This window comes from Salvelinus alpinus, chromosome 10 (genome assembly GCF_045679555.1).
Source record: "Salvelinus alpinus chromosome 10, SLU_Salpinus.1, whole genome shotgun sequence".
Lineage (NCBI taxonomy): Eukaryota > Metazoa > Chordata > Actinopteri > Salmoniformes > Salmonidae > Salvelinus > Salvelinus alpinus.
In genome coordinates this window covers 11,365,947-11,386,122 of record NC_092095.1, presented here as the reverse complement: position 1 = coordinate 11,386,122, position 20,176 = coordinate 11,365,947, and the positions used below count along the sequence as shown (strand labels likewise).

Sequence of the window (20,176 nt, the reverse complement as noted above, 5' to 3'; positions counted from 1 at the left end):
GTCGAAAGGGAGAGAGCTGGAAAGATTTTTGAGGAAATATTGTAATTCTCAATGGATGTAAAAACAGACTTTGTTTTCGGTGAAGAAAACATTACTCCACATGCCATTAATGGTGGTGCGTTAAGCCAATCAGAAAAACGATCAGATCCCCAAATGAGCACATGTATATGCCTACATTTGCACGCAGGCCAGGTAGCCTATAGGTCTACTTCTATGCGTGCGCGTACTTACTCAACATTGACAGGAGCGCTCCAAACAAAATACAATGACAAAATTAACAAAACTCGTCAACGAAATGAAATAAACTAAAACTTGTTTCTGACAAGTGTAGCACAGGTTGTGCCCCCTGTAAACAATGTGTCCACTCCAATAACGAGAACGGGAAGACTGGAACAATGATATTGATTCTATTAACCTTTTGTCAATAGGGGGAGCTGTTAGCATTATTTTTTTTTTTACATTTCCAAATTAAACTGCCTCGTACTCAATTCTTGATCGTACAATATGCATATTATTGTTATTATTGGATAGAAAACAGTCTATAGTTTCTATAGGAGTTGAAATTTTGTCTCTGAGTGGTACAGAACAATTTCTACAGCACTTTTCATGACAGGGTTCAGATTTCAGAAATTTTTACCTCTGATCTGGGGTCTGTTTATAAGGCCACAGTGAATGCTATGAAGAAACCGACACTACCTACGTCTTCCTCTGGGTGTCTGTACGTCATCACGTTTTCAATGAAGTCTATGGGACGTTCACAGCCATTATAAATGACAAAAATGTACAGAGACCCCTCTTTCTCAACGTGCGCCTCAAGCGTGAAGGCCATCGGACCTGCCTCGTTCCAAATCGTTTTCTAACCAGCAGTATTTCTCCGGTCATGTTTTCAGTCGTTATAGTTGTTAAAAACATCATAATGTAGTGAATTTTAACCGTTTTATATCAATTTATATCCGTTTAGTGCGATTTTGAGGAATTTCTTTGTCGTGCACTCTGAAAGTTTGGACACGCTTTAGGGTGTCGGTCGTTGGTGATGGACATTTCGAAGGACAGAGGACATCTATCGACCAAAAGACGTTTATAACATAGAAAGGATACATTGCCCAAGAATATGATGGAAGATCAGCTCAAAGTAAGCAATATTTAATATGATAAACCGTGTTTCTGTCGAAATATTTTAAACGCATACATCGCCATTTTGTTTGGTATAGCTTCACTTGGCCAACCCTGTATTGAAAAGTAAGGATAATTTTAAAAATGTAAATCAGCGGTTGCATTAAGAACTAATTTGTCTTTCGATTCCTGTCAACCCTGTATTTTTTAGTCAAGTATATGATTAGCTTTTAATTAAACTAGATCACTCTGATAGATGACGTCAGACATATTGAGGCTTGATTTCCTAGTATTTTCATTGTGTAACCACGGTTTTGTATGGCTAAATATGCACCTTTTCGAACAAACTGTATATGTATGTTGTAAAATGATGTTACAGGAGTGTCATCGGAAGAATTCTGAGAAGGTTAGTGAAAAAATTAATATCTTTTGGCGGTGATTACGTTATAGCGCTCTTTGCCTGGAATCGATGCTCTGGTAACGTTTTCACATGTGGTATGCTAACTTATCGATTTATTGTGTTTTCGCTGTAAAACGCTTAGAAAATCTGAAATATTGTCTGGAATCACAAGATCTGGGTCTTTCCATTGCTATGCTTTGTCTATTCTTATGAAATGTTTTATGATGAGTAAATTGGTCATACACGTTGCTCTATCTAGTAATTCTAGTGGATTTGTGATGGTCGGTGCAATTGTAAACTGTGATTTCTACCTGAAATATGCACTTTTTTCTAACAAAAACTATCCTATACCATGAATATGTTATCAGACTGTCATCTGATGGTTTTTTTTATAGGTTATTGGCTATCAATATCTTAGTTGAGCCGAATTGGTGATAGCACCTGAAGGAGTAAGAAACTGATGGAGTTAGAATAGTGGTGTATTTTGCTAACGTGTTTAGCTAATAGATTTACATATTTTGTCTTCCCTGTAAAACATTTTAAAAATCTGAAATGGTGGCTTTATTCACAAGATCTGTATCTTTCATCTGGTGTCTTGGACTTGTGATTTAATGATATTTAGATGCTACTATCTACTTCTGAAGCTATGCTATCTATGCTAATCAGTGTGTGGGGGGTGGGGGGTGATCCCGGATCCGGGTTTCTGAGGCAGTAAAAGTTAACCGAAATTACCATAACCAAAGTAACAAACATTGTAGATTAGAAATTATCGGAATTAACGGGAAATGTACTACTGGTGATATACAGTGGGGAGAACAAGTATTTGATACACTGCCGATTTTGCAGGTTTTCCTACTTACAAAGCATGTAGAGGTCTGTAATTTTTATCATAGGTACACTTCAACTGTGAGAGACGGAATTTAAAACAAAAATCCAGAAAATCACATTGTATGATTTTTAAGTAATTAATTCGCATTTTATTGCATGACATAAGTATTTGATCACCTACCAACCAGTAAGAATTCCGGCTCTCACAGACCTGTTAGTTTTTCTTTAAGAAGCCCTCCTGTTCTCCACTCATTACCTGTATTAACTGCACCTGTTTGAACTCGTTACCTGTATAAAATACACCTGTCCACCCACTCAATCAAACAGACTCCAACCTCTCCACAATGGCCAAGACCAGAGAGCTGTGTAAGGACATCAGGGATAAAATTGTAGACCTGCACAAGGCTGGGATGGGCTACAGGACAATAGGTAAGCAGCTTGGTGAGAAGGCAACAACTGTTGGCACAATTATTAGAAAATGGAAGAAGTTCAAGATGACAGTCAATCACCCTCGGTCTGGGGCTCCATGCAAGATCTCACCTCGTGGGGCATCAATGATCATGAGGAAGGTGAGGGATCAGCCCAGAACTACACGGCAGGACCTGGTTAATGACCTGAAGAGAGCTGGGACCACAGTCTCAAAGAAAACCATTAGTAACACAAAACGCCGTCATGGATTAAAATCCTGCAGCGCACGCAAGGTCCCCCTGCTCAAGCCAGCGCATGTCCAGGCCCGTCTGAAGTTTGCCAATGAGCATCTGGATGATCCAGAGGAGGAATTGGAGAAGGTCATGTGGTCTGATGAGACAAAAATAGAGCTTTTTGGTCTAAACTCCACTCGCCGTGTTTGGAGGAAGAAGAAGGATTAGTACAACCCCAAGAACACCATCCTAACCGTGAAGCTTGGAGGTGGAAACATCATTCTTTGGGGATGCTTTTCTGCAAAGGGGACAGGATGACTGCACCGTATTGAGGGGAGGATGGATGGGGCCATGCATCGCGAGATCTTGGCCAACAACCTCCTTCCCTCAGTAAGAGCATTGAAGATAGGTCGTGGCTGGGTCTTCCAGCATGACAACGACCCGAAACACACAGCCAGGGCAACTAAGGAGTGGCTCCGTAAGAAGCATCTCAAGGTCCTGGAGTGGCCTAGCCAGTCTCCAGACCTGAACCCAATAGAAAATCTTTGGAGGGAGCTGAAAGTCCGTATTGCCCAGCGACAGCCCCGAAACCTGAAGGATCTGGAGAAGGTCTGTATGGAGGAGTGGGCCAAAATCCCTGCTGCAGTGTGTGCAAACCTGGTCAAGAACTACAGGAAACGTATGATCTCTGTAATTGCAAACAAAGGTTTCTGTACCAAATATTAAGTTCTGCTTTTCTGATGTATCAAATACTTATGTCATGCAATAAAATGCAAATTAATTACTTAAAAATCATACAATGTGATTTTCTGGATTTTTGTTTTAGATTCCGTCTCTCACAGTTGAAGTGTACCTGTGATAAAAATTACAGACCTCTACATGCTTTGTAAGTAGGAAAACCTGCAAAATCGGCAGTGTATCAAATACTTGTTCTCCCCACTGTATACATGTAATGGTGAATAGACACAAACAATCAAAAGCAAACAATTCACACAAATAAGTTATGAAACAATGAATGAGCACAAATTAGCGGGAGAGAGCGCATTCTGGAGAGAGAAGTAACATTGTTCATCTGGGCTCATGGTCCATCTGTCATCTTCATTGGCCGTGCAGTATTTACGGTGGTATGGCCTTAGCAGAAGTCAGGGCATTCATACTTCTTGCGTTCAGGGGAGCAGTGCAGAGCTGTTGTGAAGGAAGTGAGTTTGCGTTTATACAGGATGTACCGCCCCCACCTACCGTCAACTAATCATGTCAATGTGTAGCTATACAGAGCCCTTCGCATTGTTCAAACATGTGGGAGACCCAATGGCGATGCGCAACGGGGCTCGATTTGGCATCTGGAGGCTCCGCAATTGCTTCACACACACACTCCATATAGATCCTTCCACCACATTTTTGGATCAAGCATGAATTGGCTTTTAGTCTAGGCCTCCTCAATGGATAAGTTCACTGAGCGCAAATATATATATACAGTACCAGTCAAAGGTTTGGACACACCTAATCAATCCAGGGCGCTTTCTTTATTTTTTACTATTTTCTACATTTTAGAATAATAGTGAAGACATCAAAACTATGAAATAACACATATAGAATCATGTAGTAACCCAAAAAAGTTTTAAACAAATCAAAATATATTTTATATTCGAGATTCTTCAAAGTAGTGTCATGACGTTGCCCTGTTGGTGAGGTTTATGACCCCCATAAATACCTTTCCCACTTTTCTCTCTCTACTCTACAGAATGGACTCTTGGAAAGCCCTTTGTTAACATAGAGACAGTATGGTAACATCAAAAGGTTGGGAATGGAACAATCTTTATGTAATCCAACCAGTTGAAGGTGTCCGTTTGTACTTAAAGAATATGATGTCAGATCAGTTATTGTCTGGGACATTATATCTGATGATAGGACGACATAAACTGTGTCTTGGAAAGTCTACACATTCTAGTTATCAAATTCATTTGGAATTGTTGTGCAAGTTTAAATATGAAACTATTTGTGAAAAGATGAAATGTAATTTTAGTTTTTAAAATGAGAGAATTGTTTTCATAAGTAAAATATGCTCAATCAGTGGCCACACCCACGTGAATAGGCATTGCTTGGAAATGATGAACCAAAGCCTTTTCTACATTTCTAAAAGAGCCCACGGGACCCAATTCACAGCAAACTAAGCCAACCTCTGCGCAAGCTCTGGTTGCACAACTACAACATAACCAAATTAAGATTGTGTTCCCGATGACGTGAGGACTGATGTCCGTACGTTTAAAAGGGCGATTGAAAGGGCGAATTTCAACGTGGAGGTGACGATTGCCATCCTGGAAGGATGAATTTCGACAATACCAACCAGAATATAGCATGAGGTTACAGTATGGCAACTTGGTATGAACTTATTCACTATAGAAGTGATACTTCCTAGACGTCGAGTTATCAGCAGCAGCTGTAAACGTGCGTGGCCTAGGAAAGGACGGACAATCACTTCAGAACGACAGGGTACTACAACGTATCCGTTCTACCACACGCCGATGGTACTACAACGTATCCGTTCTACCACAAGACAACAGACTACAACGTATCCGCCCAGAAATATTCTTCAAAGGACAAGGGAGATCACTGCTGGGCAACCCAGCCTTCCATCTTCAACCAGTCTATCAAAGCGCAGCTCAGAGTAAATATATTTCTTGCATTTTCCTTTTTCGAATGGGCGGTTATTTAGAATGCATAAGAATCTGTATTTACGATGGCATAGCTTCATAAGGACCGATAGAGACCCAATCCTTTTGTTCGTCAGTCTTCCCGCGCTTTCATTCAAAGCCAACCCCCTTTCTTTGTGCAACCAGCCGTCATACCGGTTTCGTCTGCTAGGGACGTTTTCTTTTATTACATAATTAGTAATCAATGTATGATCCATCCTGTGTATAAATAATTATGTGTGATTATTTAGTAAATAAATAAATAAACAACATTTTGTTTTGCTGATTCATCTTGTTAGCCAGGGTTCGTGAAGATAACCAAGAATTTTACGACGTTCAGATGAGACTGAATAAGGTGACGATTAATAATTGACTGCTATTGATATAAAAGATGACCAGGTCTTTAAGAGTTTATTCGGAAGGCAACAGCTCTATAAACATTCTTCCGTGATGCCCCGACTTCCTAGTTAATTACATTTACATGATTAGTTTAATCAGGTAATATTAATTACAGAGAATTGATTTTATAAAATAGCATGCCATTTAATTTAATCCATAGTAAAAGACACGACAGTAGCCATCCTTTGCATTGATGACAGCTTTGCACACTCTACCGTCACCTCTCTCTCACCCTTTTATCTCTCTCTCTCCCCCCTCTCCCCCTCTCTTTCTCTGTATCTGCAGACCATGATGTGATTTCTGATACCTCCGTTATCACGTAGGAAGCAGACATGTGGCCCTGGAACTAGAGGCCTAGACCCTGCTCCTGCCTGCTGGATGCGAGCCCAAATCAATTAACAGCGATTTAATTCTCAGATAGCCTGATGCTAAATGGTAATTGCCTGAATACACAGTGATCATACTCATAATGAAAACTGCTATTGGCATCATAAGCAGTGTATCGGCATTCACAGCTGCAGCTATTTCACCGGTAATCGCTGAAACATTGATTTACATTGACCCTACCAATTACAGAATGAATGGCCCCTGAAGAGAGATGATTCATATTCTGATAAGGCTGTAGCTAATATCCTTGTTGACGTGTGCCTGGTAGGCCAGAGGCTAAGTGTAGAACCAGCTAATGAGTGATATGAGCTTATTTAATTGAAAGACTCCAGTCATATAAAGATCATTGGACTGTTACAAGAAGCATGCAGGCTAACAATGATTAACTTGGTTTCAAAAAAGTCCCAGGAATAGAATGATATTATTGAACCACTGGTTATGAAATTAAGCAGGGTGATTGCCATAGAATAGCACGTACACAGAGTAATACTCCTCTGTCCAAGTCTGGACTAATACGGATTACATACTGGGTGTGAAATTGAATCAATCTGGGTGCTCAATAACTCAAAGAACAGTTGAAAATGACCCCATTTTGACGCTGACCCCAAGCTGAAAGAGCCCAGACATTTTAAAAGCAACCCTGGGAGTCTGTCATGGAGTCAGCGTTTTCCAAAATGCCTCTGTATGGCTGAATAATGTATCCTATGAATAAAACACATTAGTTACAAAACATATTGAATTATTCACTTTTCAAAGCCTCTATATACAAGATATTAGCTCTTCACTCATTGGGTCTCTCTCTCTGTCTCTCTCTCTCTCTCTCTCTCTCTCTCTCTCTCTCTCTCTCTCTCTGTGTGTCTCTCTGTGTCTCTCTGTGTCTCTCTGTCTCTCTCTGTCTCTCTCTGTCTCTCTGTCTCTCTGTCTCTCTGTCTCTCTGTCTCTCTGTCTTTCTCTCTCTTTTTCTCTCTCTTTTTCTCTCTCTCTCTCTCTCTCTCTCTCTCTCTCTCTCTCTCTCTCTCTCTCTCTCTCTCTCTCTCTCTCTCTCTCTCTCTCTCTCTCTCTCTCTCTCTCTCTATCTCTCTCTCTCAAAAGATCTTGACATTTTAAACAGTGCTGTTCAGATAGGATCTTTGATGGGCTGGTACACACACACACACATACACACACCAAAATGGATTCACACGCCAGTGTGTTGCTAAACGTGGCCTGCTAGCTGTGATTTTCAAAGCTAAAGAGCCCAAATGAGGAGGCCCTTCACTCATGAAAAACGTTACCCTATACACCCCCTTTTACAATAGAGAGGCACACCACTTTAGTCCTCAAAGCAACATGCTAACTTTCAAGGGGTGTTCTCTTGCTGCTAATATTCCAATGCTAATGACTCTGTGTTTTATTCCACCAAGACTCTCTCAATCAGTGCCTGTGCTGTAATCAGGGCCTGTGCTGTAATCAGTGCCTGTGCTATAATCAGTGCCTGTGCTGTAATCAGTGCCTGTGCTGTAATCAGTGACTGTGCTGTAATCAGTGCCTGTGCTGTAATCAGGGCCTGTGCTGTAATCAGGGCCTGTGCTGTAATCAGTGCCTGTGCTGTAATCAGGGCCTGTGCTGTAATCAGGGCCTGTGCTGTAATCAGTGCCTGTGCTGTAATCAGTGCCTGTGCTGTAGTCAGTGCCTGTGCTGTAATCAGTGCCTGTGCTGTAATCAGTGCCTGTGCTGTAATCAGTGCCTGTGCTGTAATCAGTGCCTGTGCTGTAACCAGTGCCTGTGCTGTAATCAGTGCCTGTGCTGTAATCAGTGCCTGTGCTGTAATCAGTGCCTGTGCTGTAATCAGGGCCTGTGCTGTAATCAGTGCCTGTGCTGTAGAGACAGATGGAAAAAATGAGTGCCTGTGCTACATCCCAATGAACATCAAGATGGCAACAGAGAAAATGAATTTAGAAAATTGTTACATTGACATGCTTTAATTTCAGGTCTATCTCATCACACGTCAAGGAATCATTGCCAAGTGGTGAGAAACTCCAGTGAGGTGAATCTAAATGTGTTGTGGCCCCTGAGAGATCTACATGCAAGATACAATGTTTCTCTCTTGAGGGGAGAATAAATGAAAATCCATCAAATACTGTATGTTCCCATTACTGAGAGGTTGTGAGACCAGCAGAATACATATGGGATTCAGAATTCATTACACATTTGCATGTGTAAAAAGGTGTGTGTGTGTGTGTGTGTGTGTGTGTGTGTGTGTGTGTGTGTGTGTGTGTGTGTGTGTGTGCTATCCTAACTTTCAGTCATATCTCCCTTACTACCTTTCGTACTGCATCCACTGGTGAGCTCTACATAACTACATTTGGGGAAAGGAAGGGGCCTGTCTATGGAAGAGAAGCAGGACTTACTAGGGCGCAGTATGTCTCAGGTGGGTCTCCACAGGTGATGTTGGGTGGGTCCACCGTGACCTTCAGGTACTTGGTCATGTCCATGGCCTCAGGTTGGCAGGCCATATAATCCCAGGTGAGTCCTTCATCCGTGTACACCTGAGACTTACACACGTCGTAGTGTCCCCAGGCAGCAGGGTAGTGCTGCATGGTCTGGCACACACTCGCCCACAGCGCCTGCAGTGTCAACAACAGAGGGAAACGCATGGCGGCTTCCTCTCAGACACGCTAGGTCTCTAGAAAAAGGGCTGTTTCTTTCTCAATGAGGACTCACTGTTCTTCCTCTCTCCCGAAACAGAGACAGAGAGACAGAGGAAAAGGGCTTTGGAGTCTATGAAATAATCCAACCTTTACGGAGAGAGGAGCCAAGGAACTGTGGCAGCATGCCAGCCTGCTGTTAACAGCTTGATGAGGAGGAGGGCAAGGTGGAGGGGGAGGGGGGAAACACTTGTTTTGGTCTGGAGTCCTCTCCCAACTCCTGTCCTGGTCTCTGCCGTCTAATCTCTCCGGCCGGGTGGGAACGAGGGGGAATCACGGTACGCCGAGGTACGGGGTTACTGGCCCTTCCAGAAGAGAAGAGGATGGAGGGAGGAGAAGTAGGTGTGGAGGAGGAGAGAGGTGACAGCCCCTGGAGGAGGCAACCTTTTGACACGCTGATGGAGAGATGAGTGACAGGCCACTCAGTTTTGTTTGCTGTCAATCATGTTTCTGTTCCGCCCGGCAACGCCACCCAGGCTCTGTAGGGAGCGAGGAAAGAGGAGAAAATTAGAGGGTGAATGCCAGGCGGGAGGATAGAGTTTGAAAGAGAGTGTTTGTGTGCGTGTGTGTGTGTGTGTGTGTGTGTGTGTGTGTGTGTGTGTGCGTGCGTGCGTGCGTGCGTGCGTGCGTGCGTGCGTGCGTGCGTGCGTGCGTGCGTGTGTGTGTGTGTGTGTGTGTGTGTGTAGATGGATAGAGTTTGACATTAGCAGGCGCTGACAGATCCTTGAGGTGGGGGTGCCAGGTTGGGCATAGTGTATGTGTACATTACAGAGAGAGATTGGATAACCAAGGCCTGGGCCATCAAGGTGAATTGGATGCCTTTCATACTAAGCCCACACCTCACCTCACTTTGGCTATCACTTTTCATGGGTTTCTGTTCTACACCCCTCTCCCCAGGAGGACCAAGACTACCAGCAGCTCTTCCATTCATCTTCTTAAGCCTGTGTATAGTCCTCTCTGTCTAACATTGAGATGGGCTAAAAACACTGCCTAGCCTGAACAGGCCTCAGATGCCATGAAATAGGAAATGCCATCAGCTTTAAAAATATGTATAAACATTTATTTTTTATTTGCTCACAACTTATTGCAAATGAATACAGTAATATCTATCTTATACCTACTGTAAAAGTACAATATTTTGTCATATTTTATTTGAAGAAACAATGTCATTCTCCAATCATTTGAGTCAGATGGTGGTACCTGTCTAACCCACTGAACTCTTCTACTCATACAGGCAGCAATAGAAACACATCTATTTTCATGAATGTAAACAATATAATTCTGTTATATTTAAATCCATCATATCAATCATGATGACCATTAACGCTATGGGTGGAGATCTTGATTATATCCACCACTCTAGATGAGATGAGATGAGAAAGAGAGAGAGATGGGGATGGAGAGAGAGAGAGAGAGAGATGGGGATAGAGAGAGATATGGGGATGGAGAGACAGAGAGAGAGAGAGAGATGGGGATGGAGAGAGAGAGAGAGAGAGAGATGGGGATGGAGAGAGAGAGAGAGAGAGAGATGGGGATGGAGAGACAGAGAGAGAGAGAGAGATGGGGATGGAGAGAGAGAGAGAGAGAGAGATGGGGATGGAGAGAGAGAGAGAGAGATGGGGATGGAGAGACAGAGAGAGAGAGAGATGGGGATGGAGAGAGATATGGGGATGGAGAGAGAGAGATGGGGATGGAGAGAGAGAGATGGGGATGGAGAGAGAGAGATGGGGATGGAGAGAGAGATGGGGATGGAGAGAGATATGGGGATGGAGAGAGAGAGATGGGGATGGAGAGAGAGAGATGGGGATGGAGAGAGAGATGGGGATGGAGAGAGAGAGATGGGGATAGAGAGAGATATGGGGATGGAGAGACAGAGAGAGAGAGAGATGGGGATGGAGAGACAGAGAGAGAGAGAGAGATGGGGATGGAGAGAGAGAGAGAGAGAGAGATGGGGATGGAGAGAGAGAGAGAGAGAGAGATGGGGATGGAGAGACAGAGAGAGAGAGAGAGATGGGGATGGAGAGAGAGAGAGAGAGAGAGATGGGGATGGAGAGAGAGAGAGAGAGATGGGGATGGAGAGACAGAGAGAGAGAGAGATGGGGATGGAGAGACAGAGAGAGAGAGAGAGATGGGGATGGAGAGAGAGAGAGAGAGAGAGATGGGGATGGAGAGAGAGAGAGAGATATGGGGATGGAGAGACAGAGAGAGAGAGAGATGGGGATGGAGAGACAGAGAGAGAGAGAGAGATGGGGATGGAGAGAGAGAGAGAGAGAGAGATGGGGATGGAGAGAGAGAGAGAGAGATGGGGATGGAGAGAGAGAGAGATGGGGATGGAGAGAGAGAGAGAGATGGGATGAGAGAGAGAGATGGGGATGGAGAGAGAGAGATGGGGATGGAGAGAAAGAGAGATTGGGATGGAGAGAGAGAGAGATGGGGATGGAGAGAGAGAGAGATGGGGATGGAGAGAGAGAGAGAGATGGGGATGGAGAGAGAGAGAGAGATGGGGATGGAGAGAGAGATGGGGATGGAGAGAGAGAGAGAGATGGGGATGAAGAGAGAGAGAGAGATGGGATGAGAGAGAGAGATGGGGATGGAGAGAGAGAGATGGGGATGGAGAGAGAGAGATGGGGATGGAGAGAGAGAGAGATTGGGATGGAGAGAGAGAGAGATGGGGATGGAGAGAGAGAGAGATGGGGATGGAGAGAGAGAGAGAGATGGGGATGGAGAGAGAGAGAGATGGGGATGGAGAGAGAGAGAGAGATGGGGATGGAGAGAGAGAGAGAGATGGGGATGGAGAGAGAGAGAGAGATGGGGATGGAGAGAGAGAGAGAGATGGGGATGGAGAGAGAGAGAGATGGGGATGAGAGAGAGATGGGGATGGAGAGAGAGAGATGGGGATGGAGAGAGAGATGGGGATGGAGAGAGAGAGAGATTGGGATGGAGAGAGAGAGAGATGGGGATGAGAGAGAGAGATGGGGATGGAGAGAGAGAGATGGGGATGGAGAGAGAGAGAGAGATGGGGATGGAGAGAGAGAGAGAGATGGGGATGGAGAGAGAGAGATGGGGATGGAGAGATAGAGAGAGATGGGGATGGAGAGAGAGATGGAGATAGAGAGAGAGAGAAAGAAAGAGGGGGATGGAGAGAGAGAGAGAGAGATGGGGATGGAGAGAGAGAGAGATGGGGATGGAGAGAGAGAGGGGGATGGGGAGAGAGAGGGGGATGGAGAGAGAGAGAGATGGGGATGGAGAGAGAGAGAGAGAGAGATGGGGATGGAGAGAGAGATGGGGATAGAGAGAGAGAGAAAGAAAGAGGGGGATGGAGAGAGAGAGAGATGGGGATAGAGAGAGAGAGGGATAGAGAGAGAGAGAGAGAGAGAGAGAGAGAGAGAGAGAGAGAGAGAGAGAGATGGGGATGGAGAAAGAGAGATGGGGATAGAGAGAGAGAGAGAGAGAGAGATGCAGATTGAGAGAGAGAGAGAGAGAGAGAGAGAGATGGGGATGGAGAGCGAAATAGATGGGGATGGAGAGAGAGAAAGAGAGAGGGATGGAGAGAGAGAGAGAAATGGATAGAGAGAGATACAGTGGGGAGAACAAGTATTTGATACACCGCCGATTTTGCAGGTTTTCCTACTTACAAAGCATGTAGAGGTCTGTCATTTTTATCATAGGTACACTTCAACTGTGAGAGACAGAATCTAAAACAAAAATCCAGAAAATCACATTGTATAATTTTTAAGTATTTAATTTGCATTTTATTGCATGACATAAGTATTTGATACATCAGAAAAGCAGAACTTAATATTTGGTACAGAAACCTTAGTTTGCAATTACAGAGTTCATACGTTTCCTGTAGTTCTTGACCAGGTTTGCACACACTGCAGCAGGGATTTTGGCCCACTCCTCCATACAGACCTTCTCCAGATCCTTCAGGTTTCGGGGCTGTCGCTGGGCAATACGGACTTTCAGCTCCCTCCAAAGATTTTCTATTGGGTTCAGGTCTGGAGACTGTCTAGGCCACTCCAGGACCTTGAAATGCTTCTTACGGAGCCACTCCTTAGTTGCCCTGGCTGTGTGTTTCGGGTCGTTGTCATGCTGGAAGACCCAGCCACGACCCATCTTCAATGCTCTTACTGAGGGAAGGAGGTTGTTGGCCAAGATCTCGCAATACATGGCCAAATCCATCCTTCCCTCAATACAGTGCAGTCGTCCTGTCCCCTTTGCAGAAAAGCATCCCCAAAGAATGATGTTTCCACCTCCATGCTTCACGGTTGGGATGGTGTTCTTGGGGTTGTACTCATCCTTCTTCTTCCTCCAAACACGGCGAGTGGAGTTTAGACCAAAAAGCTCTATTTTTGTCTCATCAGACCACATGACCTTCTCCCATTCCTCCTCTGGATCATCCAGATGGTCATTGGCAAACTTCAGACGGGCCTGGACATGCACTGGCTTGAGCAGGGGGACCTTGCGTGCACTGCAGGATTTTAATCCATGACGGCGTGGTGTGTTACTAATGGTTTTCTTTGAGATTGTGGTCCCAGCTCTCTTCAGGTCATTGACCAGGTCCTGCCGTGTAGTTCTGGGCTGATCCCTCACCTTCTTCATGATCATTGATGCCCCACGAGGTGAGATCTTGCATGGAGCCCCAGACCGAGGGTGATTGACCGTCATCTTGAACGTCTTCCATTTTCTAATAATTGCGCCAACAGTTGTTGCCTTCTCACCAAGCTGTTTTTCTATTGTCCTGTAGCCCATCCCAGCCTTGTGCAGGTCTACAATTTTATCCCTGATGTCCTTACACAGCTCTCTGGTCTTGGCCATTGTGAAGAGGTTGGAGTCTGTTTGATTGAGTGTGTGGACAGGTGTCTTTTATACAGGTAACGAGTTCAAACAGGTGGAGTTAATACAGGTAATGAGTGGAGAACAGGAGGGCTTCTCAAAGAAAAACTAACAGGTCTGTGAGAGCCGGAATTCTTACTGGTTGGTAGGTGATCAAATACTTATGTCATGCAATAAAATGCAAATTAATTACTTAAAAATCATACAATGTGATTTTCTGGATTTTTGTTTTAGATTCCATCTCTCACAGTTGAAGTGTACCTATGATAAAAAGTACAGACCTCTACATGCTTTGTAAGTAGGAAAACCTGCAAAATTGACAGTGTATCAAATACTTGTTCTCCCCACTGTAGATGGCGAGAGAGAAGGGGATGGAGAGAGAGCGAGAGAAGGGGGTGGCGAGAGAGAGAAGGGGAGGGAGCGAGAAGGTGAGAGAGAGAGAGAGGGAAGGGGGTAAGAGAGAGAGGGAAGGGGGTGAGATGGAGAGAGAGGGGTGGAAGGGGTACGAGAGAAAGACCTTCACTGCTAAAGAATAAGAATGCCAATGGAAGAGACGTGGGCAGGTAAAACGGAGGAGACGTGGGCAGGTAAAACGGAGGAGACGAGGGCAGGTAAAACAGAGGAGACGTGGGCAGGTAAAACGGAGGAGACGTGGGCAGGTAAAACGGAGGAGACGTGGGCAGGTAAAACAGAGGAGACGTGGGCAGGTAAAACGGAGGAGACGTGGGCAGGTAAAATGGAGGAGACGTGGGCAGGTAAAACAGAGGAGACGAGGGCAGGTAAAACAGAGGAGACGTGGGCAGGTAAAACAGAGGAGACGTGGGCAGGTAAAACGGAGGAGACGTGGGCAGGTAAAATGGAGGAGACGTGGGCAGGTAAAACGGAGGAGACGAGGGCAGGTAAAACAGAGGAGACGTGGGCAGGTAAAACAGAGGAGACGAGGGCAGGTAAAACAGAGGAGACGTGGGCAGGTAAAACAGAGGAGACGTGGGCAGGTAAAACGGAGGAGACGTGGGCAGGTAAAACGGAGGAGACGTGGGCAGGTAAAACAGAGGAGACGAGGGCAGGTAAAACAGAGGAGACGTGGGCAGGTAAAACAGAGGAGACGTGGGCAGGTAAAACAGAGGAGACGAGGGCAGGTAAAACAGAGGAGACGTGGGCAGGTAAAACAGAGGAGACGTGGGCAGGTAAAACAGAGGAGACGTGGGCAGGTAAAACAGAGGAGACGTGGGCAGGTAAAACAGAGGAGACGAGGGCAGGTAAAACAGAGGAGACGTGGGCAGGTAAAACAGAGGAGACGTGGGCAGGTAAAACAGAGGAGACGTGGGCAGGTAAAACGGAGGAGACGAGGGCAGGTAAAACAGAGGAGACGTGGGCCGTTAAAAAGGAGGAGACGTGGGCAGGTAAAACGGAGGAGACGAGGGCAGGTAAAACAGAGGAGACGAGGGCAGGTAAAACGGAGGAGACGAGGGCAGGTAAAACGGAGGAGACGAGGGCAGGTAAAACGGAGGAGACGAGGGCAGGTAAAACAGAGGAGACGTGGGCAGGTAAAACAGAGGAGACGTGGGCAGGTAAAACGGAGGAGACGTGGGCAGGTAAAACAGAGGAGACGTGGGCAGGTAAAACAGAGGAGACGTGGGCAGGTAAAAAGGAGGAGACGTGGGCAGGTAAAACAGAGGAGACGTGGGCAGGTAAAAAGGAGGAGACGTGGGCAGGTAAAAGAGGAGACGTGGGCAGGTAAAACAGAGGAGACGTGGGCAGGTAAAACAGAGGAGACGTGGGCAGGTAAAAAGGAGGAGACGTGGGCAGGTAAAAGAGGAGACGTGGGCAGGTAAAACAGAGGAGACGTGGGCAGGTAAAACAGAGGAGACGTGGGCAGGTAAAAGAGGAGACGTGGGCAGGTAAAACAGAGGAGACGTGGGCAGGTAAAACGGAGGAGACGAGGGCAGGTAAAACAGAGGAGACGTGGGCAGGTAAAACAGAGGAGACGTGGGCAGGTAAAACAGAGGAGACGTGGGCAGGTAAAACAGAGGAGACGTGGGCAGGTAAAACGGAGCTCTTAGCACCAGAGCTTCATGTGATTAATAGACATAATATTATCATGTTAAGGAGAAGTGTTGGAATGACCAGGGGCCTGTTTGAGTAGGGTAGGCCTGACGTTGGAGTGGGCAGGGACCTGTTTGAGTAGGGTAGGCCTGACGTTGGAGTGGACAGGGACCTGTTTGAGTAGGGTAGGCCTGACGTTGGAGTGGACAGGGACCTGTTTGAGTAGGGTAGGCCTGACGTTAGAGTGGACAGGGACCTGTTTGGGTAGGGTAGGCCTGACTGGATGAAGACGGGGTAGTAGGGAGAGAGATACCCAGGCTAGGGGAGCTGGAATGGTGGTAACCAAGCCAGATGAGGGGAGCTGGAATAGAGGTACCCAGGCTAAAAGAAGGTGCAGGGGACAGAGATACCCAGGCTAGAAAAGGCAGAGGGGACAGAGATACCCAGGCTAGATAGCAGAGGGGACAGAGATACCCCGGCTAGATAAGTGAAGAGAGGACTGAGATACCAGGCTAGATAAGTGGAGAGGGGACAGATATACCAGGCTAGATAAGGGGAGAGGGGACAGATATACCAGGCCAGATAAGGAGAGGGGGGACACATATACCAGGCTAGATAATGGGAGAGGGGACAGAGACACAAGGGGAAAGGGGACAGATATACCAAGCTAGATAAGGGGAGAGGGGACAGATATACCAGGCTAGATAAGGAGAGAGGGGACAGATATACCAGGCTAGATAAGGGGAGAGGGGACAGATATACCATGCTCTATAAGGGGAGAGGGGACAGATATACCAGGCTAGATAAGGGGAGAGGGGACAGAGATACCAGGCTAGATAAGGGGAGAGGGGACAGAGATACCAGGCTAGATAAGGGGAGAGGGGACAGATATACCAGGCTAGATAAGGAGAGAGGGGACAGATATACCAGGCTAGATAAGAGGAGAGGGGACAGATATACCAGGCTAGAAAAGGAGAGAGGGGACAGAAATACCAGGCTAGATAAGGGGAGAGGGGACACATATACCAGGCTAGCTAAGGAGAGAGGGGACAGATATACCAGGCTAGATAAGGAGAGAGGGGACAGATATACCAGGCTAGATAAGGGGAGAGGGGACAGAGATACAAGGCTAGATAAGGGGAGAGGGGACAGATATACCAGGCTAGATAAGGAGAGAGGGGACAGATATACCAGGCTAGATAAGGGGAGAGGGGACACATATACCCGGCTAGATAGGGAGAGAGGGGACAGATATACCAGGCTAGATAAGGAGAGAGGGGACAGATATACCAGAATAGATAAGGGGAGAGGGGACAGATATACCAGGCTAGATAAGGGGAGAGGGGACATATATACCAGGCTAGATAAGGGGAGAGGGGACAGAGATACCAGGCTAGATAAGGAGAGGGGGGACACATATACCAGGCTAGATAAGGGGAGAGGGGACAGAGACACAAGGGGAAAGGGGACAGATATACCAAGCTAGATAAGGGGAGAGGGGCCAGATATACCAGGCTAGATAAGGAGAGAGGGGACAGATATACCAGGCTAGATAAGGGGAGAGGGGACAGATATACCAGGCTCTATAAGGGGAGAGGGGACAGATATACCAGGATAGATAAGGGGAGAGGGGACAGATATACCAGGCTGGAGAAGGGGAGAGGGGACAGATATACCAGGCTAGATGAGGAGAGAGGGGACAGATATACCAGGCTAGATAAGGGGAGAGGGGACAGATATACCAGGCTAGATAATGAGAGAGGGGACAGATATACCAGGCTAGACAAGGGGAGAGGGGACAGAGATACCACGGCTAGATAAGTGGAGAGGGGACTGAGATTCCCAGGCTAGATAAGTGGAGAGGGGACAGATATACCAGGCTAGATAAGTGGAGAGGGGACAGATATACCAGGCTAGATAAGGGGAGAGGGGACATATATACATGGCTAGATAAGTGGAGAAGGGACAGATATACCAGGCTAGATATGTGAAGAGGGGACAGATATACCAGGCTAGATAAGGGGAAAGGGGGCAGATATACCGGGCTAGATAAGTGGAGAGGGGACAGCTATTCCAGGCTAGATAAGGAGAGAGGGGACAGATATACCAGGCTAGATAAGGAGAGAGGGGACAGATATACCAGGCTAGATAAGGGGAGAGGGGACAGAGATACCAGGCTAGATAAGGGGAGAGGGGACAGAGATACAAGGCTAGATAAGGGGAGAGGGGACAGATATACCAGGCTAGATAAGGAGAGAGGGGACAGATATACCAGGCTAGATAAGGGGAGAGGGGACACATATACCCGGCTAGATAGGGAGAGAGGGGACAGATATACCAGGCTAGATAAGGAGAGAGGGGACAGATATACCAGAATAGATAAGGGGAGAGGGGACAGATATACCAGGCTAGATAAGGGGAGAGGGGACATATATACCAGGCTAGATAAGGGGAGAGGGGACAGAGATACCAGGCTAGATAGGGAGAGGGGGGACACATATACCAGGCTAGATAAGGGGAGAGGGGACAGAGACACAAGGGGAAAGGGGACAGATATACCAAGCTAGATAAGGGGAGAGGGGCCAGATATACCAGGCTAGATAAGGAGAGAGGGGACAGATATACCAGGCTAGATAAGGGGAGAGGGGACAGATATACCAGGCTCTATAAGGGGAGAGGGGACAGATATACCAGGATAGATAAGGGGAGAGGGGACAGATATACCAGGCTGGAGAAGGGGAGAGGGGACAGATATATCGGGCTAGATGAGGAGAGAGGGGACAGATATACCAGGCTAGATAAGGGGAGAGGGGACAGATATACCAGGCTAGATAAGGAGAGAGGGGACAGATATACCAGGCTAGACAAGGGGAGAGGGGACAGAGATACCACGGCTAGATAAGTGGAGAGGGGACTGAGATTCCCAGGCTAGATAAGTGGAGAGGGGACAGATATACCAGGCTAGATAAGTGGAGAGGGGACAGATATACCAGGCTAGATAAGGGGAGAGGGGACATATATACATGGCTAAATAAGTGGAGAAGGGACAGATATACCAGGCTAGATATGTGAAGAGGGGACAGATATACCAGGCTAGATAAGGGGAAAGGGGGCAGATATACCGGGCTAGATAAGTGGAGAGGGGACAGCTATTCCAGGCTAGATAAGGAGAGAGGGGACAGATATACCAGGCTAGATAAGGAGAGAGGGGACAGCTATACCAGGCTAGATAAGGGGAGAGGGGACAGAGATGCCAGGCTAGATAAGGGGAGAGGGGACAGATATACCAGGCTAGATAAGGAGAGAGGGGACAGATATACCAGAATAGATAAGGGGAGAGGGGACAGATATACCAGGCTAGATAAGGGGAGAGGGGACATATATACCAGGCTAGATAAGGGGAGAGGGGACAGAGATACCAGGCTAGATAAGGAGAGGGGGGACACATATACCAGGCTAGATAAGGGGAGAGGGGACAGAGACACAAGGGGAAAGGGGACAGATATACCAAGCTAGATAAGGGGAGAGGGGCCAGATATACCAGGCTAGATAAGGAGAGAGGGGACAGATATACCAGGCTAGATAAGGGGAGAGGGGACAGATATACCAGGCTCTATAAGGGGAGAGGGGACAGATATACCAGGATAGATAAGGGGAGAGGGGACAGATATACCAGGCTGGAGAAGGGGAGAGGGGACAGATATACCAGGCTAGATGAGGAGAGAGGGGACAGATATACCAGGCTAGATAAGGGGAGAGGGGACAGATATACCAGGCTAGATAAGGAGAGAGGGGACAGATATACCAGGCTAGACAAGGGGAGAGGGGACAGAGATACCACGGCTAGATAAGTGGAGAGGGGACTGAGATTCCCAGGCTAGATAAGTGGAGAGGGGACAGATATACCAGGCTAGATAAGTGGAGAGGGGACAGATATACCAGGCTAGATAAGGGGAGAGGGGACATATATACATGGCTAGATAAGTGGAGAAGGGACAGATATACCAGGCTAGATATGTGAAGAGGGGACAGATATACCAGGCTAGATAAGGGGAAAGGGGGCAGATATACCGGGCTAGATAAGTGGAGAGGGGACAGCTATTCCAGGCTAGATAAGGAGAGAGGGGACAGATATACCAGGCTAGATAA

The 20,176-nt window shown here is 46.5% G+C and overlaps 2 protein-coding genes across 3 annotated transcripts in view; one reads left to right on the top strand and one right to left on the bottom strand.

Annotated features, from left to right (window-relative positions):
- Nucleotides 1-20,176, bottom strand: part of LOC139531499 (netrin-G1-like) — a 273,240-nt gene that overhangs the window by 227,712 nt on the left and 25,352 nt on the right. For both annotated transcript variants that reach the window (XM_071327993.1, XM_071327992.1), the window contains exon 2: nucleotides 8,849-9,624. In XM_071327993.1, coding sequence (XP_071184094.1) covers nucleotides 8,849-9,094 — 246 coding nt within the window. In that variant the 5' untranslated portion in view covers nucleotides 9,095-9,624. The remainder of the gene's footprint in view (nucleotides 1-8,848; nucleotides 9,625-20,176) is intronic.
- LOC139531433 (S-antigen protein-like) lies at nucleotides 14,520-15,722 on the top strand. The gene has a single exon (XM_071327882.1). It carries the CDS (start codon nucleotides 14,520-14,522, stop codon nucleotides 15,720-15,722), a length of 1,203 nt encoding a protein of 400 aa, XP_071183983.1.

Excerpts from the sequence above, each read along its gene's own strand:
- LOC139531433 (XM_071327882.1), top strand. The coding sequence starts at position 14,520 with ATGCCAATGGAAGAGACGTGGGCAGGTAAAACGGAGGAGACGTGGGCA.